We start from the raw sequence: 21,585 nt of genomic DNA, 5'->3' as shown, positions 1-21,585 counted from the left end.
CTTGGTGACTAGCCATCATATAAGAGCCTGAGCATCAAAGCTCACTCCATTCTTTTGGATCCTTGACATCTGCCATATAAGCGATTAGCATATTTTCTTAAACGTGAGTAGGCAATCCTAGTATTGGGTTCTTCCTTACTGGCACAAGTTCCAATTTTTGTATTGCATAGGATTTCCCCTTTTCTGTGGTCTCTTTTAGATTCGTGGTTTTGCATTCATACTGAAACATGTTGGCAGAGCCCCTGCTGAAACTTCCTTTCCTTACCTTCCCTTTCCTTTCCATTTTTTCCTTTTTTCTTTCTTTCTGTCTTTTTGTATGAGCTGTGCATGAGGCGTACTAGCATGCCTCATGCAAAATGCATGTGAGACAAACGCCTGTTGCACCTGAGGTGTATGCCTCATAGGTATTAATGCCTCCAGCATATACCTCAATGCATTTTGGGGGCATCTTGCCTGGAGGAGGTGCACCTTTAGGTGTACGTTTCCCACACCTTTTAAAACACAGTGAAAGTAAACTTTGATGGCTGCAACATTGGTAACATGGGTCTTTCCAGAGTAGGGGGAGTTATCAGGGACTATTCAGGTTTAATTATTGTCTTATTCTCAGGACCAATAGGCATGGGTGACCGCAGAATAGCTGAACTACATACTGTGCCCCAAGGATTAAAATTATACAAGACCGAATTTGAGAAATGCAGTAGTGGAAGTTGATTACATGGTGTAATGGTAAAATCTAGGGCTGACAAGTGTGAGAATGCAAGTTCAAGTCTGAGAGAAGCCACTTGAGCAAAAATAAAGTCAAAGATTAAGTTTGTATCCTGTTCACTCCTCCCAAGACCCCAGATAGCTAGGACCAACATTGGGTGATGACCTGTTCTAGTAGTGGAAGGTGATTCCAGAACAGTGATCAAATGGTTTAAAGTTGGAAGTTGAAGGAACCTGGAAGCGCTGGCAAATTATAAGTTAAGCAATTGGTCATGGAGATAGGGTGTGTTGGTTATGGACTATGGTCACATAGAGCAGATAACAGAATTTTTGACTCACTTGCTAAATGAGGGGTTAACAGGGAACAATTGTTTTGGGGGGGCTACTTTCTAGTTTCAACTTTCAAGTTGTATTTATAAACATGGGGTTAGGTAGCTTTGTCTAGCCTAACTGCTAAGAGCCCTCAACTATTGTACATATTATAGTTCTTTTCCATAATCAACAAAACTTACTGTTATATATATATAGATATAGCAATTATGAGGTAAAAATGCATCTTTCTTGAAGCTTTCTGTTTCATCTTATTTATAATGATTTATGATATTCTAGCTGATTCTTGTTGGTATTTACATGTTACCTTCTCAAATTTTCAATGTATTTCCAGCTGCCACAGCAGGAAAATTCATTCGATTGTGGCTTGTTCCTGCTCCACTATGTGGAACTGTTTTTGGAGGACGCTCCAGTCAACTTTAACCCTTTCAGGATAACAAGGTTCTCCAGCTTTGTAAGTAAACTCTTTATTCTGCAAATACACTTGAAGGAATTTTTTTTTTCTAAATTTGTTATCATATCTTGGTTTCAGAGTTTCAGTAGTTGTCATGCATTGGTCTAGTTTCACTTCTTATAGTTTGGGTATCTACTTTATATAGGAAAAACTGAGCTAATGTAAATAGCACTTTGGGTGGAAAGGCTAGTTCTGTACTTCTCTTAGGGTGCATGGCATTTTTTTATATAAAATTATAAATCACTTTTTTATAAGATCTAATGAATATCTTACATGTATTTTCAGTCTAAGGGAATAGGATTAATCTCCTCCTGGGCTTTGGTCTACCATCTAAAATTTATTAGCCACCCTCAAATAACTGTTGTAATCCAGAGTTTAATAATTTTTTACTTTTTTTGAAAAGTGTAGAGACGCAAAAAGGTGGAGGGTGGTTACCTGTCAAAAAAAAAAGGTGGGAGTGTGGTTAGCTTACAACTCATATCTTTCCTACATATTAGGAGAGCTAGTAGACATTACATAAACGCTGGGGTGGATTTATGTTAATCTTGAGCATGGTCTTCTCTCATTAATCATGAAATATACTTGTATAGAAGTTACTTTTTGCAGTTCATATCTAATACAATTGCCTTTCCTAGAAAAATCTTTTGAGCATGTACATAATAAACATTTATGTTAAGAATTGCATACAATCTCCATTCCAGTCACTTCCAGACAAATCCACATATTTCCCTCTAAATTTGTCCACCACATCCTCCAAGGATAATAAGCAGCCCAAAAAATGAAATTAATCAATTCCTTTATCTGTGCTGTGCCTTGGAGAGGGGATACATCAGTAATTTCATTTTGAGGTGGGACTTAAAGTGCATTTATCAATATTGACTGTTAATTTGGCTGTCTGCCTTTTTTTATTGTTATATATATTTATGTTGGTGAGCTTCCTTTTTCAGCTTAGCATGGACTGGTTTCCACCTTCCGAGGCTTCTCTCAAGCGTGCACATATCCAGAAATTGATTCATGAAATCCTTGAAGATCAATCTCAGAAAGCACCTTCAACTTTTTGTGGTGATGAGCATCAATCCTTCAAGTTCATCGGGAAAAATGACACTGAAAATACAATGGAATTTGTCACTGAGAAACACAGTCCAGCAAAGACATTTCATGGTAATTCATCTTGTTCCACTGCTGAACAAGGAATTGAAATCAAGTTGTTGGCTTCGCCATCTCTTGGTGGTGTTCAATGCAGCAAAGATTCAGGATTAGTTTTCAGGGAGTTGTTTGAGCCAGGAGCCATCTCTGGATCATATCCTGGTGGGCAATATCGACCTCTTGATCAGATGGACACTTTTCAGAGATTCAAATCTTCTATGCCGTCAATAGAGGTATGTAGTCTTTTTTAATATCACAAAAAATTTCTAGTTAATTGACTTATCTAGTCAACATTTGTGAGCATGACTGGCTTGACATTGTGAAAGAGGGGCAGAATACTATGAATGTGCAAGCTTCCCTTTCCCTAATTTAAGGAAAAAATAATGAATTCCTCATTGAAATTTGGAGAAGAAGATTGCTGGATGCAGTCTTGTCCCATCAGAACTCCTGGCTGAGATATCCAGTACAGCTCAGTTTGGTTGCTTTTAATTAGTCATGGTGCAAAAACAAAATAGCAGTGGTGTTACAGCTCACCGGCAAGTACCCTTCATGGCAATCCTAACCGCCGTCCAAGTTGTTGCTGTCCTTTTGAGACTCGTAAGTCGTAAGCAGTGGTGCACCAAAAAGAGGTTCTGGTTCACTGCCAAGCTCTGCATGCCAAGTGCACCACTGTGTCATAAGGTCCTTAGGGAAACCAGTTATTCATGCAGGCTCACAGTGTGGCTAGCCAAATCACCTTGAGAAATCACAATGTTGACAGTCTTCTTACAAAAAGGCAGATCTTTCAAGTTCATCCTTAAATCTAGTGGCTCTGGCAACATATAACTCAGTTTTTATTAGCTTTACTTGGGTAGTGAGATGAGATTTTGATTTAACTTTTCCTGGGATTATGAAAAATATTTCCTTTTCTGTGTGAAAAGAAAAAATTCATAATACTTGATGAAGTATCTTTTAGGAAATTTAATTGACTGATATTTTTCCATTCCATTTTGGGTTTGGAAACAGGAGGATGCTGAAACTGGCAAACAGTTTATGTATGCACCATCAGGTGAAGCTTGTCACCCACTGGCAGGAATGACAAATGAAGCTTGTTCTACGTCATATTTCTCAAAAGATTTTGAAACATCAGAGACACTTTGGAACCCAAGAATCTGCATGCAATTGGATGAAGAGGAAGATGGAGGCTCATCCCCTGATTCTTCTGGTTGTATATCACAATATTCATCAGAAATAGGTGTGGATGATGAGCATTGTCAAATTAGGGATTTTGTTGGTCTAAATCAGCCAGAGGGGACAGAAGTAGAGAGGCCAAGATCAGTCTCGCCAGAAAACATTGGGTGTGTCACAGGAAGCCCAGGTTCAGACTCTAGTGGGAGGTTGGAGGCTTGTGCTGTTGAGGATTCTCAAGAGGTGGTGGATAGAATGGATGATAGCTATGAGAGCAAAGGATCCCTCCCCTGCCAAGAAAATCCCCTTGACCCACCCCACCAAGAGGTTGCGTCAGCTGAACAACTGGGTTTCATAGGCAATGATGTGGAAACGAGTGCTGATGATTCAGATTCAAATGAAAAGCAATCTGCAAAAAGGCCTAGGCTCATGCTTCCCGTCGAAGAGGAACGGTGATGATCAAGTTACCTGTCTTGTGTAGCATTCATGATAAAAAGTCCAAGGTTCCTTTGTTAATTGTTGGGGGTTTGGCATTCTAGATTTCTGGTGGGGTCATTGATATGCCGTCTTGTGAATTTATCTGGTGCGGCTCTATGTTGAGGAGGGTCGGAGGGAGTTAGTCTAAGATATTAAAATGGCTAATTAGGTTAAAAAAATAGACAGAAGCAGTTGCGTGTGTAGCATTTGCACTTTGAAGTTGTAGGGTGGGGGGTGGTAATATTTCTTGTACAGTTTTATTCAGTGGGCCACTGTAATTTCGTCTTTTTACATACGTTCCTTGAATGATCCAGTCACTTTCGAGCCGGGCGCTACTTCTCTTTCGAATCAGCTGGGTGAACAGAGAGAGAGAGAGAGCGCCCTAGTGAGTAGTGACTGTCTCGGGCCTCTAGGCTGTCGAACGTGGACAGCCAAAGTTTTTTCTCGATTCTGATAACCAAACTGGCCACCTGTCCCATGAAAGAACCAAGACTAAATCATTAAGGGGGGGTGTTCAACAGCAAAAACAAAACCAACCATGCGGTCGAGCGAGGGTCCTATATTGCAAAATTATGGCTGTACCAATTTTGCTATTAACGAATTAAACTAGGAGGCACATCATACGTTTATGTGTATGCTACCTGTCGAGCAACAGGCATGTCTACTCGTTGCTTTTCACCCCTCTGTTCCAATAACCAATTTAATAGAAAGTAGAAACTCAATCTGCGTTCAAAAGTGTTTTCATGGGTGAACAGTTTTTCGCTTTTTAGCTGACAGGACAAAAAATAGGCCTATGATAATAGTTGAGATGGTCACTTGTCTCTCTCCATGAAAGGAGGCACGGGATCAAATCCATATATAATTAAAGAGTCTGGATCTTCCACTCACAATGCTCCCAAAAGCTTGCCGAGAAGACAAAGGTTTGGATCTGTTCCCAATGCACGGTTATAGTGTCCTGTGGGTACGTGTGTGTAGCGTCTATTGGTAGGAGAAGAGATGAGTTGATCCAAGTTGAATGTTAGATTATTTGAGCTCAGCTCGGAAGAAAAGTCCAATGCTCAACCACCTATTCGTTATCCATCTGATTGTTTCTTCTATACTAAATTCAAAAGGTGACCTGGCACACTAGGTTATAAGGTAAGATACAACTATTATACTACTACTTGACCAGTAAGGAGTTGTAAAAATAACTGAAACTCGTGTGTACCGTAACCCTCTCTTTGGCTACTGGCCATCCTTTCCTAATCTAGAGAGAAGTTTATCAGTGTTATACTTAGTAGATGACTAGACGATAGACACTATGGGGGATTTGAGCACAAATTTTAAAGGAAAAATGGTGTCAAGAGCTTTGGATGTTATGAACCTTAATCAATTGGTCATGATTGATGGAAAGCAACCTCTTCATTCTATGCAAGGAAAAAAGTGGTGATTTGGTTGGTTACGCAAGCTATTCTTGCTTATTGAGTGTTATTAAAAAGGGATTATAGCTAATAAGTGCAATTTTTGGGCCTAATGTCAATAAAAAGAATGCTTTTAATATAATTTTTAAAATAGGTTAATTTAAAAAAATATATATATCAAAGGCAAAAACATTGTTCATCTTCTTCCTCCTACAAACCATCCGTCAGCACCGCCGCCTTTGGCAACCTCCAGCAACGCCTCCACCCACCACCGCTTCAGTCGTGCGAATCTCAATGACTATCATCCACCAACGTTGTCACTGCCACCTCTCCCTCTGCCCACCTCCGCCCCAGCTATGCGAATCTAAATGACTATCATCCATTAGCGTTGTCGTTGCTGCCTCCGACTCCGCCCACCTTTGCCCCAGCCTTGCAAATCTCAATGACTACCATCCACCAGCATCGTCGCCGCCGCTACCTCTACCTTTGCCCAGCTTCGTTAACGCCAATCAGACAACATGAGGTGGCCAACGACGTTGTCAAAGGTGGGCGGAGGCATTGCTAGAGGCGGCGTTGGAGGATAGTGGCCATTGAAGTTTGTAGGGCTAGTGGTTTGGAAGAGGAAGAAGATGACTAGTGTTTTTGCCCTTATTTGATATATTTTTTAAAAGGTTAATCTATTTTAGAAATTATATTAAAAAAATAATTTTTAATGATATTAGGACCCAAAAGTTCAGAGAGTTTTGGTGCAATGAGGGAGAAGGTAGGACTTAGGAGAAAATTGAAGTGAGCCAATTGGAAGAATATCTATCTATCTAGAACTATAGAAGGTTTAAATTAAAAATTAGCACGAGGGTTCATCAATGAAAAGAATAACCTTTGGGTCAAGTTGTTGGAAAGTAAATACCTTCCCAATTCCCATTGTGTTGTCAAGAAGAATTTCAACATTTTTTGATCTTCGAGTTATAGTTCAGTCCAAGGTTTTAAAAATCGACTTGGAAATGGAACCATTTTGATCATCGGTTTCCAGGTTAGTGGTTCGACCAGGAGAAAGGTCAAAGGCCTGAGGAGTTATTCCTTGGGTAGGTGCTTCGACGCTCAAGTCAATTCGGTAGAGAAAGAGGTGGTCGAGCTGAGAAAGAGGAGTTATTCACAGAGTGTTCTTCTCAAAAATTAAAGGTCCCTTAATGCTTACAGGGTTGTTTGGATGAGGTCGTCTATCGAGATCTTCGGGAGGTTTCCTCTTCCCCAACGGAATCCTCTTCCTTGTCCATGTAGGACACTCCTTCTTAGTCATGCTCTTCCATTACATGTGGTACTGAAGTGGCTAGAGAGAGAGAGGATGGCCATGGAGATTGTTGTGTGGCATCCTTAGCCAACTCAAACATCACCCTAACACCACTCGCCCAGTTATGAAGTCAAGGAGTATTATGCTTGGTTGCGACTAGATGTGGAAGAGCTTTGCGGTCCTCGGATGAGGAACTTTAATTTCTTTGAGTTGACTAGCTCAGAGTTAGACCGGTTTGTTGGGTGAACTGGTCGGTTCAACGCTAGTGTGATTTCTGAGGTTGGTAGGCAGAAGCGCTATTTCATCTTCATGAGCTCACGCGCGTGTGAAGGGTGGCATGAATCGGTGTTGTTGATCTGGTTTGATATGAACCGTTGGCTGCCTTTATAAAAAAGGGGTAGGCGAGCCACTTCACTTTGTCATTTGAGAAGAGTTTGTTTCTTGGAGTTCGGTTGAAGTCCCTTGCTTGATATATTGGGTGTCCCGAACTTTTTTCTTTGGTAAGATGTCTTTTTCTTTGTCTTCCTTGTCTTCCCTTTTCATTGGATACACTTCGGGGGGTGAGAGCGAGGGTAGTCCTCGGCATGAGGTAACCGATGTTAGGGTGTCAGAGATTGATGCCAATGTGGCCGAGGTCAATGACGAGGGCGGTAATGAGGTCAAGAAATTGGTGCCAATGAGGCGATTGAGGCCGATGTAGAGCCTAAAGAGCGGTTTGCCTCGGCTTCGTGTAGCCTTTCCTCGACCAACCTGGCTCGGATCCAGCAAGTATATCATATTCCCGAGGAGTATGAACTGAGGTGTCCTAGGATCAGGGAAAGGGCCACTTCGGCCCGTCTTGGGAAAATTTGTGTATATGTCCACAATTTGATAGCTTTCCTTAGGTTCCCTTTAGATCCCAAGGTAGTGGCCATCCTGAGGTGGTATTAGGTTCTACATGTTCAGTTGATGTCGAACTTGTTTTAGTACCTAGTTGGGCTGCTTTGCTACTGCACTCTCAGGGGCATCAAGATCACCCTACTGATGTTTAGATATTTTCTCCACTAGAAGAAGCACAAGCAAGGGTACTACTACTTGTCGACCAAACCAAACACCAAAGTGCTTTTTGGGGCTCCCTCTTCCATTAAACACTGGAAAGAGGGTTTTTTCTTTGTGAAGTGCTGAGGAGGTTGGTCGTTCTCCCTCGCCCTGTCCGTTCCGAGGACCAAGGATAAGGGTCCTTCCCAAACTGAGCTATCGAAGGAGGAGCTAGCTGTTGTGAGGAGGATAGTGTATGTTCACATTTGGGAATACACATTATCCCGATTGTTGACCATGGACGTGTTGAGTGATGGGATCTATGATGGGCATCGTGTGCGTGAGGATGGGTTGGGGAGTCAGATCCTTTGGATGGTTGTGGTCATTCGTGGCCAAACTGGGCCTCATGCCTATCTTCGTGGCACCCTTTTGGGTCTTTGGCACGAGGATCATAGTAGGCACCTGCGCGATAGGGCATCTAGCTTGGGGAGGATAAGTTGGTTGCCCCAACATCTCCACCAAGGCTAGGATGCGGTTGACTTTTTGCTACATGGCTTGGAATTGCGTGGGGTCGACTACAACCTAATGTTGGGGCTACCGAGGTGGAGAGTTGTGAAGTAAGCGGGATCTCCGAGATGGGGAACAAGATCTAGAGTGGTTGGATGTGTTTTGGGGTGTAATTACTTTGAGTGCATAGAAAGGTGTTTGGAAAATGGCTTTTTGTACGTTTTCCACAAACGTTGCCAATCTGATGTTGTCTGATCCGAGGTGTTTTGAACCGCGAACACAATCAGATAATCCTACCAACTAGACGAAGCTGATATGGAAGGACGAAGCTGCGCACTAGGATCTACAACCAGGAGAAAGGTCAAAAACCTGAGGAGTTATTCCCTAGGTAGGTACTTCGATGCTCAAGTTAGTTTGGTAGAGAAAGAGGTGGCCGGGCCGAATAGGTTGGAATAATGTTGGTCCGAGCCTAAGAGATAGTGTAGAGATATTCACAGAGTGTTCTTCCCAAAAATTAAAAGGTCCCATACCTATTTATAGTTGGGTATCCATGTCCTAGATGGATAGGGCTTCTAGGGTTGTTGGGATGAGGTTGTCTATCGAGGTCTTCAGGAGGTTTCATCTTCCCGACGGAGTATGCTTCCTTGTCCATGTAGGACACTCTTTAGTCGTACTCTTTCGTTACATGTGGTTTCGACATAGCTAGAGAGAGGATGGCCCCTGAGACTATCATGTGGCATCCTTACTAATTCAACCATCACCCAAACATAAAGAAAGAAAGAAAAAGAAGAAGAAGAAGAAGAAGAAGAAGAAGAAGAGTGATGATGATGATGATGTTCACTTGTGACAGCAATTGTGATGACACTTTCTAAGATATAAGATCTCGTTTCTCTTTCTCTCTCTCACACACACAAATCTTAGTGATCTCATATATGAGATCATGTCTCAATCATTCCCCATCTCTCAATCTCTTCATTCCTTTTTATTAATAATCTTTAAAAATATTAAATATTTTTTATTAAACCACAAACTGCTGCCCAAGTCAACAATTTAGCAATTTGATCGTTTGGGTTAGCACTTCTCTGACCAATTCAACGTTTTTTTTAGAAAATCAGTCCAACCTAAAAATGAACTTGGATATATAACTGGTTCTTCGATCGAATGGTTTAACTATTTGGTCCAATCCAGTTTTTAAAACAATGGTTCAGTTAATAAGGTTTCAAATTCATGGCCAAACAGATCTGAGTATTTGGGAGTGTCCTTGGATAAAATCTAAACAAGATTTTTGTTGCCTTATGGGTCCCCCTCCCCTTGAGATGAAGCATCTTAGTAAGAGATTTGATATGTCATGAATCAAGAAATTAGAATCTTCAATTGGTCTCTAATTTGTTTCAACAGGTGAGATTGAGAAGATTCTATGTAAACATATTTTTAACAAGTGTTTAGATAAAGACTTAGGCTTAGTATGGAAAGAGTACAAATACAAATATGTGCAGTATAAATGTATAAAATATAATACAAAATATAAGGTTTTGCACTTACGTATTTGTGTTTATATTCCTTTCAAACTAAGCATTAAGAAGATTTGGAGATTAAAAATCCCTCCTAGTTTTAAATTCTTCTTGTAGAGAATAGATAAATGGTATATTATAAATAAGGATATGAGTTGTCCATTTTGTCAAAATGAATCTAAGTTGTTTCATTTGTTTATTTCTTGTCCTTTGACTAGAGATTTTGTTTTTCAAGCATGTAGCCTACTATGTTTAGAAGAATGGTGCAATTTAACTAAATGGATAATCTTTTGATTTAGTTTTCTTTGGATCTCTTGCTGAACCTCATATGACTGAGTTGCTAAGTTAGATCTTAGTAGCTTGCTAATCCAAAAAAAAAAAATATTGTTGACAAAGTAATTTCTCTATTTGAAATTAAAAGGAAAATAAACAATGTATTGTGCTTAAATGTTTAAGGGGATGTTATGTGTAAATTTTGAGAAAATAGTTGATTTTTTGTCTCTATTTGACAAAGAAGTTAAACCAATTCTATGTAATGGCAATGTATTGAATGGAGTATTATATTTTTATGGCTTTGTGTGCTAAGTGATGATAAATCATTTTTTTTTGGTGGCTACAGGAAGGAGCTTAGGAGTCATTGGTATTCTAGAATTAGAACTGGGAGTCATTCTAGGAGCTCTTCTTTTTTCAAGGGAAAATGATGGAAGGATTTGGTTATAGTTTCATACTCAAAAGTAATTGTTGTTGGATGTCGAAAAAGGGAGAATGAATTTTTTAGGTCTTGTCAGGAGAAGTTGGATATTATTTTGAGCCTCTTGAACAATTTCTCTCCAATATCTTTTGTCCATAAGGATAAATCTACTACTATTGCAACCCACTCTATAGCTCTGAGGGCTAAATATTTTGTTAGATGATAAATACTAGTAGTCTGTTCCACCAATCTGGATGGAACAATGCATTTGTAATTTTTTGGGTTAATATGGTAGTCTATCCCACCAATCAAAAGGATTCACAAAAAACAGGCACTGTTATCAACTTCTAGATGGAACTCATCTACCAAACTTTGAGCCCCATAAAGTATTAATATTTGACAATAAGGGATCATCAAAGTGAAATGATGTAATAGTGTTACACAATGCGAAAATCCACCCTTTTATACCCCACAAAGCGCACCCTCCAAAACTAAATTTTACCAACGTAGCCCTGATCCCAAAGCAACAAAATTCTTTCTTAGTAAAGCATTTTAGATCGATATCCTTATGCAATGTGCTTTATAAAATTTTTGCTAAATCCTTGGCAAACCGTTTGAAGTTGGTGTTAAGCAATATAATAGATGACTCTCAAAGTGCTTTTGTGGACAACAAGAACATCTTAGACAATATCAAAATTTCTCATGAGGCATTTCATTATTTGAGAAAGAAGAAAGGGAAGTCTTTCACCATGGCAATAAAGTTGGATATGAGAAAAGCATACGACTGTGGATTGAAAAGCTTTAGAATTGACTCTTTTGGCTATGGGGTTTGTATAAAGACGCATGGCTGATGTTTCTTAGGTGTTTTACGCTCTCCCATTGAATGAGATTGTGTGAGGTTTCATAGAACCTCTAAATGGCCTCCGCTAGGGAGACCAACTCTCGCCATATCTCTTTGTATGCATCATGCAATGCCTCACAAGTATTATGAAAAGAAAAATTGGAAATCAAGAATTCCAGGGCCTTATTTTAGGTTATCGGGGCCTAGTTATTTTCCACCTCCTATACATAGATGATTGTATCCTTTTTGAGAAAGCAGACCTAGACCATTGTCATGCATTCAACCGGATTGTCCAAAATTTTAACTCATGTACAGGTATGAACATTAACTTAAGAAAATTAACAATTTTCTTTAACTCAAACACCTCTCCGCAGTTAAGGAAAATGATGGCCAGAGTAGTCAAAGTTCCATAAGGAAACTACTCCAATTACCTCGGGGTTCCAACATCGATGGAAACAATTCAGAGTTGTTTTATAAAATTCTAGAATTAGTTCAGCCCGAAGTATATTCATGAAAATGGGCCCTTTTAACCCCAGTAGACAAAGAAATCTTGATTAAGGCCTTAGCCTCAACGTCCTTAATCTTTTTCAATGATGCATTTTCGTCTCCCAAAAGAAATTTGCAGGAAGATGAATAGTGTCATGGAAAACTTCATGTGGGGATAAAAGAAAATTCACTGGATACCATAGAGAGACCTCTGCCATCCGAAGTTAAAGGGCGGCTTGAGCTTTAGAAAATTTCACATCTTCGGCATAGCCCTCCTAGTGAAAGTAGCATGGAACCTTCTAAAAAATCAAGAAGCCATGTTAAAAAGATCCTTAGAAACGTTTACTTTTCAAGGGTCCCTTTCCTGGAGGCCGCTCTTGGGTCCCACCCATCGTGGGCGTGGTGAAGCCTTGTTGATGGAAGAAACCTATTGAAAAAAGGCATTATTTGGAGATTTGAATAAGGAGAAAGCATCGACACTTGGGAGGAGCCATGTGTTCCGTCCCTTCCCCACTACAAGATCTAGTCAAAGAAACCAACCCAATCATAGTTCATGAAATTGTTTTACCTTACCAACTCAAACTCAAGATCGTGGAAGATGGAAGTTCTTAGAGGCCTGTTTATAGAAGTGGAGGTGAAGGCAATCTTACAAATTCCTTTAAGTTGGACCCCCCGATAAGACAAGCTAGCATGGAAACTTTCAAAGGACAATAATTTTTTGGTGAAATCAGCTTAGTAGCTGGTTTTACGGGAAGGGTCGCCAATGCCTAGCCTCAACCCCTTCCCAAACCAATCAGCCGACATATGGCAATACATATAGAAGCTCAAGATTCTCCCCAAAATTCAGTTTTCCCACTAGAGATGCTTAAATGGAGCTCTACCAACCCTTGTCAAGATGAAGTAAAGACATATTATAAATGATGACACCTGCCCAAGGTGGAGAGAGTAGCCAGAGTCGTTGATCCATATGCTTATCACCTACCCTTTTGTGAGGGTTGTTTGGTTTGGCCTAAACGTTCCTATTCAAGCCCCTACAAATTAGGAAGATCCAGCAGGTTGGCTAGCTAATTGGATAAATGACTCAAACTTAAAGGTTGGGCAAGCAAGGAAGACCAGAGTGGCAAAAACATACTAGCTATTATGGAAATCAAGGAACGACTTGGTCCACCAAGGTGAGAAAGATCATCCCTAGAAGATCATTGAAAATGTCTTCATTATCACCCATGAGCAACTTGAGACTTACATATCCCCTTCCCCCATCTCCTCCCTAGTTTCTCCCCCTCAAACTTGGAGTTCCCCCCTCTGAGAGTTGTTAAGTCAAACTCGGGTGCAGCTTGTAACTCCCAAGCTCAAAAGGTGATAATCATTTTTTTTCTAAGGTCCTCTTCTAGTAAACTAATTGCAGCAGGGCATAATAAGGTTCTCCCTCTTCGATCCTTTCTCTAGAAGCTAAGGCTCTTAGAAGGGGTTTGGGCGAGGCTTTAAGTTGCAGGGTGACTTCCCTAGTTGTTGAATCGGACTCCCAGGATCTAATCGCAGCTATTCTCCAAGAAAGGGATGTGTCCCTATCAAAGGTTTAGCTAGTTATCTCAAATATTCTAGGACCTTGCCCATAGATTTCAAGTGGGTAACCCACAATGTTACAGCCTTTTCTTCCATTTCTAGTGGTTGGCACGAATGTTCTACCAATTGTCCTCCTTGGTTGGAGAATTACCTAGAAGCAGATATTCGATCCTTATAACCAATTTTCCTCATTTTCCATCCGGGTAAGTGTTATCTAGGAAAATGTTATTCAAGTAAATACATTCACCCATGTTTTTTTGTTAGATGGTTAAAGTGAGCAAATTTGATCCCTAATTTTTTTTTTTTTTTGTTTTAGTAGGTATATTTTACTCCTTACATAGTTTGACCAATTTCCCCCATTCATAGGCAAGTAATTTATTAACAGCCCGAGTGGATAAAATTTTCTCAAATAAGTTGTCAAAAATTTATCTAAGAAAAAATTTTATTTTTATGGAACCCATATTTCACCAATTAAAAGAACATAGGAAAGTTGACCAAAGGTTCTAAGTATCAATACAAGCTAATATGTAGGATGGGGAATATTGGCTTGTATCTTTGGACACTTTTACCTTTTTAATTTATTTTTCAAACCTGTTCAGGGGTTGTTTAAGCCTTTAAGGAGCATTTGCCCCCTGAAACAGGTCAAACCCCCAAACACTTGCTATAGGGGTGTATTGGAGGGTCATTGATACATTTCAAAATTTTAATACTTTTGACCAAGTTTTAAAAACCAACCCAAAAACAGAACCGGTTTGGCCATTAGTTTTTGGGTCAACGGTTCTAACGTCTAGGTTGAATGGTTTAAGCAGTTTGTTAAATTTAACCCTTAGATTGGAATATTAGGGTAAAAAGGATCATACATATATATATATATATATATATGTATGTATGTATCTAATAACTCTTTTGTGAACGTTCAGCATTCAGAACCACCCCCCTGTGAACGTTCAGCATTCAGCAAAGCCTCTCTAAAGTCTAAACTAAACTCTCTTCTTGTTGCTCTCTCGATCTTCCTTTGATGAGGAATTCTTCTTTTCTTCTCCTCTGCTTCTACGATTAGGGCTTCCACCACCAGCAGTACAACATCGGTTTCATTCAGATCCCAGAGCGAGACTAGGGGGCTTGCCGACTATGAGATTCTACCACCACCTCCTCCAATCTCAGAGAGGAGCATTTGCAGGTCTCTTAGTGCTGCTCCTCCCCGTTTTCTTTCCTCGTCTCTTTAGCCCCCTGGGCCACGCCTCGCCTTCTCTTTTCTCGGTACGTTCTTCTCCATCAAACATTCAAGCTTTGCTTTTGTTCGGCCTTCCCGTGTTTCTCTGTGTTTGCGTCTGTGTTGTTAAGTTAGCACGCGCGGGTGGTCGTGTTTGTGTATCAGGGCGGGCGGGTGTCTTCTGTAATTGGCAATGGCGGGCGGGATTTCATGTATTTGATGACTTTGGGGATTATTACTCTGGTACTTTGTGGGTGATTCGGAAGTCAGAGCGATTTTTGTCGAACAACTGATTTATTCTATGATTTCTTCTATAATTGGGAAGAGAAGTTTTGGGCCTTCTGGCTTTTGGTTTTGGGGACACAAATACGTCAATCCTAAATAACCGTCTGGCTGAACGCTGAAAGGAGTGGACCCGGTGGGTTAGTGAGTTGAATGGGTGTGCTCTGCGACCCACCTATGGTTGTACTAAACTGGTGCACCGAGTTTTCAAGCATGGAAACTCCGGTCAACCTGATGCATTGGCTTCAACCAGAATGATTTCTGGCTCTTATTCACGACTCATACCTCCTTTTTGTAAAAGGGGATTGTGCTGGTGGTTACCTTACCTGATTGTTTCATTTTTTTTTCTCTTTCCTTAAGTAAATTAATTGTTATTCGAAAGAAAAATCTTATTAAAAGTGCGTTTAAGTTTACTGTTATTTGGTTTCTTTTGTCGTGTTAATGTGCTTATTATCAAATTCAATGCATAATGGGATCCCTGACCATTGATTCCTCCATTGTATTTCACAAAGTAGAAATACGTGCATTTGAGTTCACTATTATTGCTTGCTTAAAATTATTTATTTCTAGTATGTCTCTCTCGGTATAGCTTATCAACTAAACTTTATGGTACTAGCTATTATTGTTAGTCATGGGAATTATGAATAGCATGCAGATGCATTCCATGGATGGGTGTTACACCACTGTTAACATTTACTTTTGTTGGCTACTTTTATAGCAGATGTACATATCTTAAAAGTATGCAGTTGATTTTTTTTTTTTTTTTTCATTTAATGGAATGTCTTCCCTATTTTGCAGGAGTGGAATGCTCCTAAACCCAAGCATCTGCCACTATTGAAGGGTGCTTTACAACGCCAACCTGTGAGTATAAGGGACTATATTTTTCTTTGAAATGTTTCTTCTTAAGGTCAAGTATTGTCTGCTGATTGTCTTCTTCTTGTTTTTTTTATTTTTTTATTTTTTAATTTTTTTTCCTATGTTGCTTCTTACACCCAGTCAGGTAGACAACAATCTGAGCTCTGGTCTCCTTTGGTTGATCAAGGATGGAAACCTTGTCTTAAGTCTGCAAGTTCCTCTGGTGAGTAATTAAAGTGGAGCAAATGAAAATTGCATACAGTTAATCTGCTGCATGAAGTAATGGAACAGGGATTCTTGAATCCAATGCAGGATCTGTTTTCTGATATCCATTGTCTTTGTTTCTAATTTTCTAACAGTGCTACCAAAGAAGTCTCAGGGATATATCCAGGTGTTTCTGGATGGAGGCCTGAACCAACAAAGAATGGGGGTGGGTAATCTAATCTTTTTTCAAGGAAGAACATTAATATGGGGAACAAATAGACTGAACATGATGCTTAAAAGTATACATCTTGTTCATTTTGCACTTATTTGTTTGTGTGAACAAATAAAACTAATTACTTAAGATGCTCTTTTTTATTTACCCAAAGAATGATTTTTTAGTTTTTATTTTGCAGATTTGTGATGCTGTAGCTGTTGCTAAAATTCTAAATGCAACACTTGTGATCCCACATTTTGAAGTAAATCCTGTTTGGCAGGATTCAAGGTAGTTATAGAAAATACTTTTACTCTCTTATGTTGTCTAGATTATTATAAGTTTTGGGTTATTTCCCCTTGAGTATATATTAACAATACACAATACACCAGTTGTAAGAAAATGTTGGAGACTGCACCACTGATTATTGGTTTTCATTTGCAGCTCATTCTCAGAAATATTTGATGTAGATCACTTTATTGATGTCCTCAAGGATGAAATTTCTATAGTTAAAGATCTACCTAAAGAATACTCATGGAGCACTAGAGAGTATTATGCAACAGCCATTCGAGCTACAAGAATAAAAACAGCACCTGTTCATGCTTCACCTAATTGGTATCTAGAGAATGTCTTGCCTGTATTACAGGGGTTGGTAAATACATCGCTTTTTATTATTTGCAAATTAAAATTATGTTCTGTTTTTTTTTCTTTTGGTAAATAGACTACACCAACAGGAGGTAGCCCTCCCCCAAAACCCCTACACCCCCCTACCCTGGCGAAGGCAGAAATTATGTTGTCTGGAATCTTGAGATTTGAATCATCTATTCAGTTTCCCAACTTAATCTTTCTCTTCTGAATGAGTTTTTGTGAACTGAATTAAATGCAATGTGGCGAACTGGTGATTACCTTCTCTTTATCTCTGATTGATTAGTGGCATGGGCATTGTCATATTTGGGAGCCTTAGGGAGATTGGTTCAATTGTTGATTAATTAGAATGAAATTTGTTCTAGCATTATCTCCATTTCATTCTCACCCCATGTGGTTAATTCTAACCAAGAAGCACTTTACCACATGGCAAAAGAGGAGTCAGTTTCTCATCCCGGTCTGTTCCCTCCACTCCACCTCGCCCCTTTTCCTCCAAAACTTTGAGAACAATAGCATTTAGAAGCAATCGTGTGTTTTTTTTTTTTTAATTGACAGTATTCATGTTTTATTTATAGTGTTGAAATAAAAAGCCATACCCAGCATTTCAAGGTTTTGAAATGGATGGTAAATGGTAATACCAGCTGAATGAAGGAGATCAAAAACAACCACAAGCTGGCAAATAGAAACCCATCAGATCAACCACTATATACTAGCAAACATGTCGAATTTACTGGTTCTTTTCAGGGAATTAGGCTTAAGGAAAAATAATTTTCCTCTTCTTTTGTCCTACTTTAGCTAAAAAAAATTGCTTTTTCTGAAAGACTGTTCTGTTTTTTATTAGATAGTATGGATATCTGTTTACTTGTTTAGAAAACACCTCCTTTACATAGAGAAGGAAAATCAAAACCACTCCAAAGAACTTGAGGAAGGAGGGCCTTCTTTTGCAAGTACTTACCGTTTCCATGGAAACCCTTTTAGGTGAATGCTGCTTTGAGGAATTTGTGCAAGAACAAGTGCTTCTGTGTTTGGTCCAACCATTGAGAAGAATGAGCTAGGAGGCAATTTTGGTTTGTTTCAAGACTCTGAAATTTCTTCTAGTTATCAAATTAGGTTCCCTCTTTAAAAGAAAAACTCATCCAAAATCTTGCTTCCAATACTCAACCCACCTGTTTCCAGAGCCATTTCATTCTCCACTTTATCAAATAATATTTCTTCATGCAACCACATTCTCATTATCAGTTCCTGAAGTACCAATTAAATATTTGCCAATTTTTGCAGTGTATCCGGGTTTCTGGGGTACCTAAATACAGAGTAAAACCAACATTTTCTTTTATCAGCAGAGTAAAACCAAGAACCAACATTTATCTGCATATTTTTATAACTTGCTTTGGTGCTTTCATACAAAGAGATCCCATGCTTACTAATGGCATCCCATTCTTAAAACTAAGATTTGCATTAGATCTTTATCTTTGCTCCAAATTTATTCAAGGAGCCAGTTATTCATTGTTTTACATCTTGAAACCTGAGATGCGGTTGCCACTAGCTTAATTTAAATGGTACATTTTTCTTTGTGGTACCAATAGATCATTTTGAAATCAATGTATCACCAAGTATTTCCAGCTGTGTATTCTTAGGTTGCCACGACATCACATATAAGATTAATTGGTAATGTGCATTTTAATCAGAAATTTTATTTTATCAAGCAAAAAATGTTAATAATGATTTTACACTTGGTGATTGGCCCAGTTATGGTATTGCTGCTATTGCACCATTTTCTCACCGTTTAGCTTTTGATAACTTGCCTATGGACATTCAACGCCTTCGCTGTAAAGTCAACTTTAAGGCATTAGCCTTCGTTCCTCACATCAGAGAATTGGGAGAGGTCCTTGTCAATCACCTTAGGCGTCCAGCAGGTAAAAGTGCACTAGGAGATAATCAGTTCTTGAGGGAGACAACTGATGATGGAAAGAAATGGGGAGATGGAAAGTTTGTTGTACTACACCTTCGGTTTGATAAGGTATGGTGTACTTCTGTTGACAATCATTTGTAGAACCATTTAATTTACTGCATTCAGATTCTCATTGTTTACAAGTCTTTTTTTTTTTTTTTGCACCGTATTCTCTAACTACTTATCATGCAGGATATGGCTGCTCATTCGGCCTGTGATTTTGGTGGGGGTAAAGCAGAAAAAATGGCTTTGGCCAAATACAGACAAGTGATTTGGCAGGGAAGGGTCATGAACTCTCAGTTTACTGATGAGGAGTTAAGGAGTCAAGGACGCTGCCCATTGACTCCAGAAGAGATTGGATTGTTGCTGGCAGCTTTGGGCTTTGACAATAGTACCCGACTCTATCTTGCATCCCACAAGGTTTATTACATATCTTATCTGCACATAGGAAAGCCCCTGCATTTATGTAGAATTTGAAATCAATGAAGTATCTGTGTCATATCTAGAGTTTAAAAACCTTGTTTTTCCATATTATCCAGGTCTATGGTGGGGAAGCAAGGATACAAGCTTTGCGTAATCTGTTCCCCTTGATGGAAGACAAGAAAAGCCTGGCTTCTGAAGAGGAACGGGCTAAAATTGAAGGGAAAGCTTCTTTATTAGCTGCGGTTGATTACTATGTCAGCATGCACAGTGATATTTTTATCTCAGCATCTCCTGGAAATATGCATAATGCATTGGTAAGTATCTCCCTTTAACACAAGACCATGTCTGATAGAATTTAAGTGTTGCTAAAATAAAATTTATAGAAGTGACGGAGCAGCAAAGCCACTTTGTGCAAAAAAAAAAAAAAAACAAAACCAAAAGGTCCATATCTAGTCCACCCCTCCCACGACCCCCAGATAGCAAGGATCAACATTAGGTGGTGGTCCTTAAAGAGCACCAAGCCCTATCTTTCCAGTCAACAGCCAAAATGGAAAGGAATGATTCATTGTTAGGTGTGGTTCAGTGGTTCACGACATATTTGGCATCCATGAAATGGTTTGTGCTCCTAATTCCAAGTTTGTCAACCGTAGTTCTCAATTCAGTTCTTATGTTTAAAATATATGCACGAGTTTATATGAAGATCCAAAAAAAAAAAGATTGTAATGCCACACTGTTGATGTTGATTTTGGTCATATCATTAGGTGGGTCATCGAACCTATGAGAATTTGAAGACTATTAGGCCAAGCATGGCATTGTTGGGTCAGCTGCTCCTGAACAAGAGTATAGAATGGTCCGAGTTTCAGCAGGCAGTTCTGGAGGGGCACAAAAACAGACAAGGACAAATCCGACTGAGGAAAGAGAAGCAATCCATTTATACATATCCTGCACCTGATTGTATGTGTCACGTTTAGCGCAAGTTTTAATGTTTTACAGCCATGATTATTTGTGGCTTATAGCGTTGTATAGGGCAGAATCCATTTTCTTTATTAAGTTTCAAGCTTCAATCTCTTGTTTGTACGAATAACAATACCTGTTATTAGAAAATCTAATATTTATCCTGACCAAGTGCTTCCTGGGGCTTCTGAGTAAACATTGTGCAAATGCTAATCTCCGCAAGTCTGAACCAAGTTATATGCTTCAATAGAATCAGTTTAGAGGAACTCTCCAAAGAAAACTTGTGATTTGTCGCAACTCCTAAATTAGCTCAGTGCGATTTGGTGCGAGTATCCAAAACTGCTGTTGCAGTCAGAAACTTCCGATTGTAGAAACATGGTTCCACTTAACATTTTACATCCGGTGGTCAATGGTAGAGCCTAGTACCCAACTTCGAAGCAATTACCAAAGAGATCAATTTTGGGAGCGACAGATTGGTGAAAGTCCTTTGGTGTCATGTCTTTCTGGCAGATAAAGTCAGAACGTGTGCACATAATTCGTTTTATTCGGTTAAAAACCATTTTAAACTAATAAACCAGAACTGAATTAACAAAAGTTATTATTAGAGGTAGGATAAATTGCTGAAACCTCTCCTTTGAAACTGTTGCTAAAACCTCATTGAAGTTGGTAATTATCACTTCCTCTTAACTTTCTGACACAGTTGTAAGTAGATCTCTTCTCTTAGAATCTATGAAAATGTTAAAAAATACTCTGCAGTTACTATTAAGGCTGGGTTTTATAGAAAAATAATACAAACTTCATGAAAAAAGATAATTTAGAGTTGCAACTTTACCTTTGAGCGGTTGATATGAAGAGTAAATTTGGAAAATAAATCAATTTCAGAAAAAGAGATTATAAGGATTTGGGATAAGGAATTAGAGAACTTGGAAAAAATATTTTGGTTAAAATAACTATACGAGTATTTTGGACATTTTCATGCCTCCTTTTAGAGAATTCTAATAAAAGGGATCTACTTGCAAGTTGCAACTATGTCAAAATGTCCAGGGAAGGTGATTCCAAATTTGCAATTACCAAATTTCAGGAAAGATTTCAGCAACAACCACAAACTTCAGGGATGTTTCAGCAATTTACCTTTGAGGAAAAACCAAACCGACACTAAATTGAGGCAATACCAATATAGATGAACCAAAATTTGGTTCAATTTTTTCAATTAGCCTAGTTTTTTAATCTAAAAACCAATAACCAATAACCAAAATCACTGAATCGG

The 21,585-nt window shown here is 39.0% G+C and overlaps 2 protein-coding genes across 3 annotated transcripts in view; both read left to right on the top strand.

The window, feature by feature from the left end:
- LOC148876609 (putative ubiquitin-like-specific protease 2B) overlaps positions 1-4,572 on the top strand; it is a 43,743-nt gene extending 39,171 nt beyond the window's left edge. For both annotated transcript variants that reach the window (XM_088974499.1, XM_088974571.1), the window contains exons 14-16: positions 1,370-1,489; positions 2,437-2,868; positions 3,641-4,572. In XM_088974499.1, the coding sequence (XP_088830625.1) occupies positions 1,370-1,489; positions 2,437-2,868; positions 3,641-4,258 (1,170 nt within the window). In that variant the 3' untranslated portion in view covers positions 4,259-4,572. The remainder of the gene's footprint in view (positions 1-1,369; positions 1,490-2,436; positions 2,869-3,640) is intronic.
- Positions 4,573-14,463: 9,891 nt separating this feature from the next.
- On the top strand, positions 14,464-20,489 carry LOC148876608 (O-fucosyltransferase 31-like). The gene is made up of 10 exons (XM_088974404.1): positions 14,464-14,843; positions 15,877-15,939; positions 16,075-16,156; positions 16,293-16,363; positions 16,551-16,639; positions 16,793-16,996; positions 18,740-19,010; positions 19,134-19,361; positions 19,481-19,678; positions 20,126-20,489. The coding sequence occupies exons 1-10, from the start codon at positions 14,715-14,717 to the stop codon at positions 20,333-20,335; spliced, it is 1,545 nt and encodes a 514-aa protein (XP_088830530.1). The 5' UTR covers positions 14,464-14,714; the 3' UTR covers positions 20,336-20,489.
- Positions 20,490-21,585: the final 1,096 nt, after the last annotated feature.

Source organism: Nelumbo lutea, chromosome 1 (assembly GCF_056320005.1).
Source record: "Nelumbo lutea isolate HS-2025 chromosome 1, American lotus-T2T, whole genome shotgun sequence".
In the NCBI taxonomy this organism is placed as follows: domain Eukaryota; kingdom Viridiplantae; phylum Streptophyta; class Magnoliopsida; order Proteales; family Nelumbonaceae; genus Nelumbo; species Nelumbo lutea.
This window is presented reverse-complemented; position numbering and strand designations above follow the sequence as displayed.

Excerpts from the sequence above, each read along its gene's own strand:
- LOC148876608 (XM_088974404.1), top strand. The coding sequence starts at position 14,715 with ATGAGATTCTACCACCACCTCCTCCAATCTCAGAGAGGAGCATTTGCA. Across the intron at positions 16,157-16,292 it reads TAAGTCTGCAAGTTCCTCTG|TGCTACCAAAGAAGTCTCAG; the intron begins GTGAGTAATTAA and ends ATTTTCTAACAG. Across the intron at positions 19,679-20,125 it reads GAAATATGCATAATGCATTG|GTGGGTCATCGAACCTATGA; the intron begins GTAAGTATCTCC and ends TCATATCATTAG.